This window comes from Serinus canaria, chromosome 7 (assembly GCF_022539315.1).
Source record: "Serinus canaria isolate serCan28SL12 chromosome 7, serCan2020, whole genome shotgun sequence".
Classification (NCBI taxonomy): Eukaryota; Metazoa; Chordata; class Aves; order Passeriformes; family Fringillidae; genus Serinus; species Serinus canaria.
The window spans coordinates 12,988,524-13,000,916 of record NC_066321.1 but is presented as its reverse complement, the minus strand read 5'-3'; the positions used below and the strand labels follow the sequence as shown (position 1 = coordinate 13,000,916).

Here is a 12,393-nt window from a genome sequence, read left to right as displayed (position 1 = left end):
GTTCTTGTTCTTAACTCTCCATTAACCCACAGCATAACATGATTTCTTGAAGAGATCTACTACTGACATTTACAGAGCGTATCACAAAGGAAAACTTGTTTCTGAAAAGCTCTGCTCCACTAATTATCAGTTGTGAGCACATTGGCCAATAAATAGCCCTGAATGAAACGAGAATATGTCAAATAAATGCTAACACTGGCAGCCAAAAGTCATTAGTGGCAGTTTGCATGACAACAAATCGTTGGAGCCTGTAAAAAACAGCCACTCCAGAAAACCTGCTTGGTGTTTGCTTAGTGCTTCTGTAGTCCATGTATGTCCATAACCCTCTTCCAGCAAGAGAACAAGGATCCAAAATGTTTCAAGTCTCAGAAAATCTGTAGTAAAAACAGACTAAAACACAACATGGGATTTCATCCTGCACTGCCTGCTGGTGTTCTTACACTCCCTGAAGACAGACTTTACCCATTCTGGGCTCTTCTCTACATTGTCCTCATCAGCAAGGCTGTTGAGAGGCTGGCAGCAGTATGAGAGCACAGATCCTACTCGTGCAGCAATCTGCTCCCAGCAGCAGAGAGGATACACAGCCATTCTCAAGAAGAAAGTCCTTCCTCCCAGTGACTTTGGGAGAAGTGAACACTTAACAAAGATGTTCTAAATCAAGAATAACTCTAGGAACAGTTGCCATGTGAGACAGGAACTTTCAGTCTTGTGCTTGCACTGATGAACAGAATCCTTAACTCCTAGCAGAAGGGAAGGGGTCCGGGTCTGAACAGATGTGTCCCCTGGCCAGTCACAGCTTCCTGCCTGGAATGGCCCTAAAGCCATGCCCACCTCTCTCTCAGACACACAACCCAAGGGATGCATGTGGATGACTATTTCAGAGGGGACTGCTCTGCCATGCAGCTTCATCTCTGTCAAAAATCTCAGCTTCATTTGGGTAAGCAATCATTTGGGTATTTACCTTGTGCATTTGATTATAAACATGACTGGTCAAGGGCCATCAGAATTAAGCAGTTCTCTGCAATGAGTTATTCTCTATCTCATAGGAAGACAAAGGAGAGGATGAAGGAAGGTGGGGGGAAAGAAAAAAAAAAGAGGAAAAAAGAGAGAAAAAGAATCCAGTAAAAATATCATTTAATAAAAAGGCACGATATCAGATCATATTCCCTGAAGCAATGACAGCAAAATATGAGAAAGCAGAGTCCTGAACTGCAAATGAAGAATTCTGCTCTCACAAGACACCCTGTCTCACACCCTATCACTGTTTCTCCTGTGGTATCCCAGCCTGTTAACTGCACATACACCCAATTCTGCTGATGCACCTTGGGCTGTTAACCACTTATAGAATGTGATCAGCATCCTCAATGCTGCTATAAATCTTATCCTATAAAAGCAATTGTGCCAGAAATTTTCTTTTTTCTTGCACTAAGCTAACAAGACTTTACCCAAGTATAAAGATACACTTGTCACCCCTTGCCACCTCCAACATCATAAGCAATTGGTTTGCCATTTGTCTGAGCATGTCCTCTGCTGCACCTCTGCTGCTCCTCTTATCTGTTACAAATACACTGCTGGAGCCACTGCTGCAAAGGGATAGCAAGGGCTTACACATATTTCTCCATGGAACTTTCCACAGAAGTCATCATCAATCCTTTTCTGAACAGGAAACATTAATGTATGTTTTCATATCATCATCTCCTTCCTATTTTCAAGATCCTATTTTGAGGATACCAGATGAGATATTTACAGGAATTTTAAAAAATGTAATCAATTTCATTTAAATACATACTTTCTGAAGAAAGTAAACCTTTAGCAGGCTATCTGTGAATTACAGCTTCTATGATGGCCTTGGAGTCCTTTATTCATAGGAAATTCAATATGTATGGGATAGAATCAGGTACACTCATAATGTGAAATAGCTTTTCTGTTCAAAATATGTTTTTATTTTTCCAAAGAAACAATGTTAACTGGCAGCCAAATGGAGGGTGAAAAGAAAAAGGGAAGAAGGAAAAAAGACAAAAAATGAAAGCTCTTTTGTTTGCCAGGAAGACTTGAGGAATAATTTCATAGCAAATTATTTCTAGCAGAAGCAATAAACAACAGCAAGTGCCATTCAGCAGCAGCACAGTACCATCAGCAGGCTAAGGTACCCACTTGGGCATCCAGTGCACTCAGCAGGATTCCTCAGCATGTTTCATTGCTGTGTCCTGGCAGAGTGTCATCTGGCAGGTGACCTACAAGACCTGATGCTTTCCATGAGCCCCCTACTAAACAGGCATCAATGAAAGCTTCACTTGAAAAGTTAGTACAGGATTGTGTTCCTGGGGCCTCTCAAACAGAGAATACTGCATAGGAGAGTCACACACCAAAAATGAGATAATAGAGCCTTCTGCTACCACAAGACTGTCCCATTCACCTACAAAGGCAGCAGGGAAGCCATACCTGGCTCTTACAGATAGATTTATATTGGCCTTTTTCTTCTCTCAGCATCACCTTCTTTCATATACATACAGACACATGCATAAAGATGGTGTACATTCAATATATTTGTTCTTCTATTTCAGTTTCTTTCCTGGCTTGTTCAACAGCCTGTTTCTAGAAACTTAAGCTTTGTAATTTTAATTTTTTTTCCCCAGATTATTAATATTTCTTATGCTACAGCTGAACACGATGGATGAGTCTGTCTGCTATCAACTTTACAAAATGCAGTTATGTAGTTGTACACCAGCTCAGGATCTGCAGCAGATATTCTGTCAGTATACCATTAAAGATGACATTTTATAAATGATCAAACATTTTTTGTACAGTGCTAGTGTGTCTGGGTTAGGAATAGCCAAGTCAGTAAAACTATATAAGCACAACTTGTAGACAGGTATTGCTTGGCATATGCACTTTGCCAGAGAGAAATGTGAATGGCACATTTATATAAATGGAATGAATATTTCAACACCCTGTAAAAGTTTTATGAATCCCTTTATTTCTTTTCTGGCTGGCTTTAATCTCATACCCTAATTCTGCACAAGCACTTTTATTTCCTGCAACTACAAGGTACAGGACAAAGATGAAGACTTAGATGATAACACAAGGCAACTCAGCCTGCAAGTGATTCTGAAATCTTTGAATCATAGAAAATACAACCCCAGTCTGACATGAAAGTAGTGCTCATGTAGTACATCACATGGACTACCACCTAAAAAAGTAAAAACAGCCACAAAAGTTTCAATCTTCCTAAAGTTCAAGTTCTATTGGTTACACAACTCTTTGGACTATACACTTCACTGCAGAGGTCTGGAAGAAGAAAGCTCTTGAAAGCAGATTAGCTGGCTGTTTCAGTATTATGTCACCAAAGGCAGCTGATTCTGAATTTCAGATTTCAGTTTACATGTTCACTGATAAAAAGGAAAAAGTCTCTTGCCCTAATGATGGTGCATCCAGACCAGGCGGTTGTAGGTCAGCCAACAGTGCCTGTGCAGGTGGACAAACAGCATCTAGAAGAAGCTGAATGGACGTGACAGACTTACACAGAAACCATAAGAATCTTCCTGAGAAACCATGTGAAGCAGTCCTAAGATCCATGGGCAGTGACAAGGCCTCAGAAAGTCCTGAAGCTGTGTCTTTGTTCAGTGGGAACATGTGAATCAAAAAGTTTAATAAACTTCTCTTTCATTTAGCTTAGATGAATTTAGGTTGTCTCCCAAATAGTTTTCATGCTTATTCTGTTACAGCCCATTTTCTGTGTTTGGGAGAACAGATTAGGACTTAAGCTAAATGGGGAGAGGCACCAGTACAGTGGTGTCACATGATGGTCACTTGTGCCACACCACCCCGAATTTATCAGTAAAATGATGTTAATCCTCTGAACTCTCCACAACAACATCTCCCCCATTTCCAGCAGCATCTCAAGTCACAAAAATGAACACAAAGTCACCGGAGAAATAAATATTGGACTTGTATTTCCTCATGAGTGGACTTCCATTTTCTGTAATGGAGGACCATCTGTCCTTTTGCCTTACATTCACAGTCTGCCACAGTCATAGGTCATACATCTGCAGGGCTATGACAAGATTTGTCATCAGAACACCCCAAGCCAGCAACATTTACCAGCTGCTCCAAAGCCCAAAACACTACAGATGTTATCATCAAAGACCATCTTGTGTTAAGAGTGGCCAAAGAAAGCTGTCATGTAAAAGCAATTAAATCAGCAGACAGGTTCTTTGCACTCTGAAGCTATAAAGCCATCAGACCCAAATACAACCAGAGCTGCAGAACCCACAGCACTTCAGAACGAGGTAACTGGCCTTAAACTCACAAATGAACTGTTTAGGCAAATATAGCCCTACAGAGCTCCCAGTTAGCCTTGTGACCTCCAGTGGGCAGGAGATTTTCCAGCATCTGACTCCTGGCACTCCCAGAAGCAGCAAATTGCTCTGGGGTGGGTTCAGCTCTGAGGAGGCTTCACCAGCTGAGATGGGCAGCACATCCCTGGGCAGAAAGGCAAGAACAACTACTGGAAAGAGTAAACAATGGCAGTGTGTTTCATGTTACATTTTAACTCATAAAACTTTCAGTGCACTCTTCTCTCAGCACCACCAGCACCAAGAAAAAGCTCTTTGATAAAATGTGGGTTAAGATGCAGCCACTTACTGTAAGAGCAGCCGAAGACCTCAACTCTCAGTCCTATCCGCCCACCAACATTCCACTTCAGCGGGATGAAGCGCAAGAATCGAGCTTTCATGGAGTGTAGCAGTTTGTGGTGAACCACACTGTCAGCATTGCTGTTCCCTGTAAAAACCTGGAAGGACAAAGAGAGCCTTGGTGAGACATTAAGCAGCAAGAGGTGAACGCAGGACTCTGAGCAAAGGCTGTGAACCACAACGATTCTTAGTCTCAAAAACTACTTACAACTATTTAAATTGATTGTCAAGCTTTCTGCTTAGTGCTGCATCTCTTATGAAGGGAAACAAGGGAGACAGCAGCACCTCAGCAGAGTGGGGATGTATGCACAGAGTTACAAATGCAGGTTGTAGATGGGGATGATGCTGAAGATGCTGCACAATTTCTCCTAAGCCAGGCTATTCTCGTGCACTGTAATACTCCATCAACCCCTAAAATAGTCAGAGTCCTGTCAGCACAGTGAAGGATGTGGCTTGATTTAGCCTTTGGTGAACTCATGGAAGCACTAAATGATAGACACAAGCCACTAAAGTTCCTGAGAGTCTGGGAAGAACAGGACCTCCAGATATCCAACAGAAAGCTCAAGCAAGGAACAGGAAGAGATAAAAGCCTGAGTAAGTGCACAGGAGAATCAGCATTTTGACTGTGTTTGCACCCAAGAGAATTAAAGCATGCAAACATAATAATTTAATTTCTTTCCTTACCTATTTAATTAATTGCCTGCAACAGCAAGCCAAAATTAATGGCCCTAGTCAGAATTATAACCTAGCGAGAGGAAATTCTCTCATGGATGAAGAATGAGCGAGGGATTTGAAAGACAAACCTTCAGAAAAACTTCAAGGGTGTATTCCTGCCTGAAGCAATTTCAATTCATCTTTACACCCTTATCTGTAATATTGGCCCAGGAATATCACAAGACTTCCTACAATCCTCAGACCATTTCAGTAATTCAGCTAGGATTGAAATTTGAAGCTAACAGTTTTGTAAAACATGAAAAGCAAAGAGAGAACACACAAAAACATAATCTCACAGGAGAGCCATATTTGTAAAAGAGGTCCTGCATTTTGTAAGCATAAAATTTCATCACAAAAAGTTGTACCAGTTTAAAATGCTTCTGCAGTTCAAAAATTGTCACCATTCACCTACACAATGTAATTGTGAGCAAAATTGGAATAAGCCCATTAAAGCAGACCTATGATTCATTTTGACAGTTGAAGGATGTGTTAAAGAGATTAGGGGTTCATCTCCACTCATTTTTTTTTCCTCAAATACAAGCATTCCAACATTTTCCCAAATGTTAATTTAGATAGTGTAAAACCTCAAATTCAGTGTATTCTTATTTTACTAAACTCAGCATTCAATTGTTTTATTAGAGCTATATTAAATAAGCAATATTCTGGAACATTTCTAAGTCACAATCCTTTGAAACCATACCTTGTTTATTTCATTTCACCTTAAAAACTGTAACTTGCAGAAATTCTGTTCTATATACAATTGGCCTTATTTTCCACCCAGTCATGAATGCAAAAGACCACATATATCTCCCTTCCTAAACCCTTCTTTGTATTTCATTGCTGTTATTGCCTGCCTCTGAAGATGAACAACATTACTGAAATGGCCTCTCACAATCCCAGTTACCTCCTTGAAAAACCACCCTTCCAACCATGTGATCGTGTGCTGGTGTTGGCTGAAGGGTAGGTAATTTTCTTCACAGTAGTTTGTATGGGGCTGTGGTTTGGATTTGTGCTGGCAACAGCGTTGATAATACAGAGATGATTTAGTTATTGCCAAGCAGTACTTGCACAGAGTGAAGGACTCTTCTGCTCCTCATCCCACCAGTGAGGAGACTGGAGGGCATGGGAGGATGGGAGGGGTCACCCCAGCTGACCACAGGGATATCCCATCCCATTAGCAGCACTGTCCTCAGCACACAGAGCTGGGGGAAGAAGGACAGGGAGATGTCCAGAGCAATAGAATTTGTATGCCCAAGTCATCATTACATGTGATGGAGCCTGGCTGTCCTGGGAACGGCTGAACACCTCCCTCCCCATGTGAAGTGGAGAATTGATTTGCTTGCAAAAGTGTGGGTGGCCTTTGCTTTACCCATTAAATTGTCTTTAAACATGAGAAAACTCATGGGTTGAGATAATCTTCCAATTCTCTTCCCCATCCCATAGAGGGAGAGTGAGCAGCTGTGTGGGGCTCAGGTAATGGTTGGGGTTAATCCATTACAGATCTGTAAAATTATTTCTACTAGGAGCTTATCAGGCTAAAAAGGAGGAAAATTTGGTTATCCCAGTTGTCTTCAAAGCTTTGCTTTTCCTATACTTCTAGTTCTGAACTTTTTATGCACAAGATCTTGTTTTCTACAAGTATGATGTGACAGTTAACTAACCTCACATAAATAAAGCTTTTTTTTTAATGGAGATTCTTGTTGATGTTAATTCAAAGTCAACCAAATGCAGCAGATATGTTTTGAGGAGTGGAACAAGCAGCAGTTCTATGTCCTGATCTTACTCATACTGCTTTTCATATAGGAGCCATTTTCAAATTCCAGCAGAGGGTCTTTCAGAGATTTTTTTTTTCCCTATATTTCAAGTGAAAAATCTTGTTCTTCTCAGTAATGAAGCTGTCAGTAGAGACTAAGCCTCACAGTCATAGCTGTGGCAGTCCTCACATTTTTAGTGAGACACTTATGGATAAACAAGATGCATAAAGGAGACTGTTGTTTTCTGTTTGTTTGCTCCAAAGGCTCATGTTCTTGGAGTCCTGTGATTATGTAAATGTCTCACCTTTAATAAGATAAAAAAGAAAGAAGAAAAACAACAAAGGGGAAACAGAGGGTTTCCAGTCCTCCAATTGTGAAGAAAGGCTTAAAATGCAGTGACTAGAGTGAAAGTAAAGGTGAAAAGTAAGAGTAAATAGAAAAAGTAGGCCTTAATACTGTGAAACAAGCTGGGGGGTCCAGCAAACTTTAGGGACTGTCTGTGCCATCAAGGAGGTTGTGGTTGTGCCAGGGAAAAGATTCACAGCTGTACCACACCCACTGCAAGCTGATCTTGCTGCCTACCCGCTGGCATCTCTGCTAGGGAGATGCTCCCTCAACACCTCAAGAGCCAGAATTATTCACATCCAGCCTCCAGATCAGTTAGTTCACTCCCAGCCTGCTGGGCAACTATGTAAAAACATCCTTCCCACACTGAAAGAACCACACTGGTAAAAAAAACTATTCAGAGGTCCAATACTGCCCTTACAGCACTTTTTTCCCAAGCTCCTCTAATAAGCAAAGAGCTAATGACCCTTTTAGAGAAAGGAAATCCACAGGCAATGCTGTACCCATTGATCTGTGCCTACGAGATGGTTCTGTGTGCTGCTGGCACATCCCTGCTTGCTGCTACCGACAGGGCATCACTGTGTGTGTGCCTTCAGGATTGCTTTGATTTTCCTTTCCAACTCCCACTGCTATACAGATCATCTTTTGATGCTTTATGGACCACCTGTGGGCTGTAGACCATTGATTGAATAATACCAATTGCCACAGACGGTCACTTGAAAACTTAAGATCCACAGCTGACACAGAAAAAAATCCATCCATTAAAGGAGATGAAAGTAGGATGCAGTACCAGATTTCACAGCCCTGGAGGTTCAAATATTGATTAACAGTAAACCTATCGGTGAGAATGGCAGAAGTCCTCTTGAGAAATGGCCTCTATTACAACTTGTTGTTGATAAGGATTAATTCCCAGGACCAAAATGACAAGCAAGTGCAGAAAACAAAGCACTTGCATTTCCCATGCAAGGCAGTTGCTCTGGGAGGGAGCACAGCCCTTCAATCTGTGTATTTTAACAAGCCCTGTAAACACAACAGACGGGTGATTTACATGGGAAATTCTGCCTCTGGCATTCTGTGGGGCTTATAAATCAAAGAGCTCCATTAGTGCCAAATTTTGCCACCAGCTTCTTGAAGGCAAAAGCTTTTCCCCAGTGCCAGCAGCAGCAAGGTTAACAGCTGGCCAGGGCTGCCCCTCACACCAAGCTTGTTTCACAATGCCTGGCTGCACGGGGCTCTGCTGTGACACAGACCACAGCACCACAGTAATATTTTATGAGGCTTTTTTTATGAGCCAGCAAAGGCAGGTCCCACTGGCATGAAAAGGTGAGGGGAGAGCAGCTGCAGTGGTTTGGAGCAGGGTCCGAGCGGCTCAGTGCTGCCTCTTGGGCAGCAGCTGTCAGCACGTAGGGAAGAATGGCAGAGCCAAGCAAACACAGTGCTCCTCCCAATGCTCAGCTCACCTAGTTCATGGATTATAGTGGAAAGGACAAAATGGAATTCCAGTTTGAATGAAAAAGAAAATTTTGAAAAGAAGCATAAATCTCAACACTGCTGCTGTTGCCTGGAATTTGCATGGATGAGTCCCTCAGGAAAAACAGTGATTCAACTAAATGGGCTATTTTCACAACTCTCCCATTCAGAGGGATCCCCAAAGCTTTTCAAGGGCAGTTCAGGAGAATGTCACACAACTGTGGTGAAATACAACAGTTGTTTGATAACCCTGAAGACACATATTTGTTTCTTTACCTCATGCATTAATCCAGAGCTATGCCAGATCATACCAGTGGGACTTGATGAGCTTCAGATCATCCTTTGGCCAACCTCTTAGACTGGTCTCCACCTCCCAAGAGACAAGTGGAAATTGGGTGCTAGTGTCTGCTCATGAAAGCCCAGTTAATCCAAAAACTAAGATCAGATGCAGGACTTTACCTCAGCCTCCCCCAGCAGAACTCTCTGCACACTAAATGGCAACTTAGAGATTTGCAGAAAGTGGTTCCCATAATGCCTCTGCTGAATACATTCTGCTCTCCCACTTTGTTAGATGGGTGATGGGATGGGTTCAGAATGAGTGTGCAAGCAGCAAAATTGGCTCAGTCCTCAGCCCTGTATGGTGAGCAGGCAGACCTGAGGTTAACTGCCTTCTAGGGGAGGTATTTTAGGACATATTGAAAACTCTCACTTCTGCCCAAGTAACTCTGATGAGCGGAATTGAGGGGAAAGGAATAATCAGATTATGAATGTGCAGAGGGCATCCAACACAGATGTTAGCAATTTACAACGTTTCAACCTTCAGTAGAGGAACTACAAGCACGGAAAAGAGCACTCCACCTTCAAATCTCACCTGTGACATCAGAGTGAGCTGTCTCCAGTGCCTGGAGAAGAAAAAGGACAAGAGGGCACTTGATTCGAGCTATCCAGAGCTTAGTGAGGGAACCAAAGGGAGACAAAAAGCAGCTAAGACTGTCATAAATCCCAGAACTGCAGTACTTATGAGCAAAACAATGTCATTCTCCCCTTGAAACTTCCGTAGCCAGATGAGAAAGACCAGGAGCTAGGAGTGATACAGAACATACTTCCTGGGAATGACTCCCACGTACTTGAGTGTACACGCACTTTAAGGAAAGAGTGAATTTTCAATGAAGAAACAACCAGGAAAACCTGAAAAAGGAAGGAGAAAGCATTGCCTAACTTTTCACATTTTTCAGGCTGAAAACAAACTCTGACTTTTATCTTCTCCCAAGGCAATGGGATTTCTGTTCTGCTGAAGTTTTTGTTACCTGGAATGCAACTCAGCGGAGTATTGGGTGCGGGTACTAAGTTCAGGTTTGGAGGAAGCCAGTGACTAAAACCAAGTTATAACAGGGGTCCTAGGTCTCTGTTTGAGTGTGTGGAAAGAGACCAAGGCTTACCATGATAAGGACACAATAAACACACCACATGGAAACTCAGCACCCTCTGTTTCTAATGGGATGCTGCAGAAAAAATAATTTTTCACAGAAAAATTATACTGCATCATTGTTTGCTAGCTGAACCTTAGGCCTGGACAGGTTTGTTGCGACAACTTTCTGTAACAATGAAAATTAAAAAATACATTTAGTTTCTGCTGCAAAACAAAAGTAACTGTCAGTTCAGGCAATTGCAGAAACTTGCCACTTTCACCTCAGCTCAGCCCTAAAACACAAAAAGATATAAAAACTAAAATATAATTTCAAAGTCAAAACGTTTGGGATTTTTTTCACATTTTACCATTTCTGCATCCTGTGAATGCCAGCGGTGAAAAATGTTGCTTTGCTTATGTAATGGAAAAAGTCCTGCCTAACACATCAAGCCAGAGCTGTTAATATCTTGTCACAAAGCAACACAGTGAAATTGCTTTGCTGTCATCTCCATCGCCCTGTGCCCAGACTGGGAGCTGCTAAAAGCTCCTCCTCGTTTGGAGGGTGAGTTCAGCGCAGCTGCCCAGCTCAGGAGTTCACGGCAGGACCTGGCCCCTGGGAGTTGTTCTCTTTCAGCATCTGGCCTTAAAAAAAATTCTTTTACTGTTAGAGGGGGCCATACCATGGAGAGAAGGAAAGGATGACAAGGAGGACTGCTCAGCTCCTTTAAGAGCTGAAGTTCAGAGCTCTGTTTTCAATACCACAATGCCATCCGTGTCCATTTGGTACACAGATGGCAAACCTAAGTACTTTTCCCACCTCTCTTTCTCAAAAGGCAAGTTAAATTTTATTTCAGTATTCTTTCAAACCTTCTGCAGAAACAAAGTAAATTTACTTAGAGGAACTTGCCTGCTTAGGAGAGTAAATGGGAGATTTTTTCCACAGATTTAGGCAGGTTTCAGCCTGAGCCCAAGAGAAAACAGCTGTCAGCCTGGTCCAGGGACCAAAAGCTGGAGGGCAGGTTGTGTCCACTTAGCCCATCAGTCACCTCTGAGCATCTCCTTCCACTCCATGTCTCTTTCCTATAAATAAATGTACCATAGTCTTCATGACAAAAGGTAAACAGTTATTTCTGGTTAACAGCCTTCTGAGCTGATTTGCCTGTTTACAGACTCATGCTTCAGCTTCCAGCTCCAATACTATGACTCAAGCCAGGCCAAACCCTATCCTACCTTTATAAAGAGAAGCCTCCTTTCTGCTTATGTTTCTTCTTTCCCAACAGCAGCTACATTTTTCTTTGTGAAACACCCATCCTTGACAAGAACTTCGGAAATAATATCCCCTGGCACACTGTCAGACAATAACCTCAGAAACAATATCCCCTGGCACACTGTCAGAGCTGCTATTAGGGAGGAGCAGGGGGGGGAACAATAGAAGAGGCACCTGTCAAAATTATCCTCCCATAACATATTATCTGAGGAAGTGACAGCTTTCCATCTCATCCCTCTACCCCCTAACAGAGAAAAAAAATCATCTACAAAGAGGTAGTTAAACTTCCCTACACAGCAAGGATTAAAATGACTCCTGATCAAGCAGGAGTCCTACTGGGACTGCATTACACTTGTTACTTACTGAGGGGCTGACTGCTGTGCTCCAGCAATGCAGCGTCCACCTGGGCTCCTGAGATTTTTTAGACACCTCTGAGCTACTGGCAGTTTCTGTACAAGTAGGGGAGAGGAGAAGCAGTCGTGTGTCAGGGTTCATACTTCATCACTTCCCTAAATGATCTGCTCAAGTGAGAAGGTTATTTGCTGCTAATCCACCCCATTACACTGTGTTCATACCTTTCTGTCTGGTTAGCTGCTTTCCAAATACAGGAACAAATGCTGTTAACACCATCATTAACATCAGATAGATGGCTGCCCAAAGTAAACTACATTTATATTAAAGATGCTGCTTAATATCCTTCTCCTGACAACTGGCAGAACTAATCCCAGTGTTTCCTATAAA

At 42.2% G+C, this 12,393-nt stretch overlaps 1 protein-coding gene across 1 annotated transcript in view; it reads right to left on the bottom strand.

Moving 5' to 3' along the window:
* CNTNAP5 (contactin associated protein family member 5) overlaps window positions 1-12,393 on the bottom strand; it is a 200,963-nt gene that overhangs the window by 142,841 nt on the left and 45,729 nt on the right. The window contains 1 exon segment of the mRNA XM_050977015.1: window positions 4,645-4,792. Coding sequence (XP_050832972.1) covers window positions 4,645-4,792 — 148 coding nt within the window.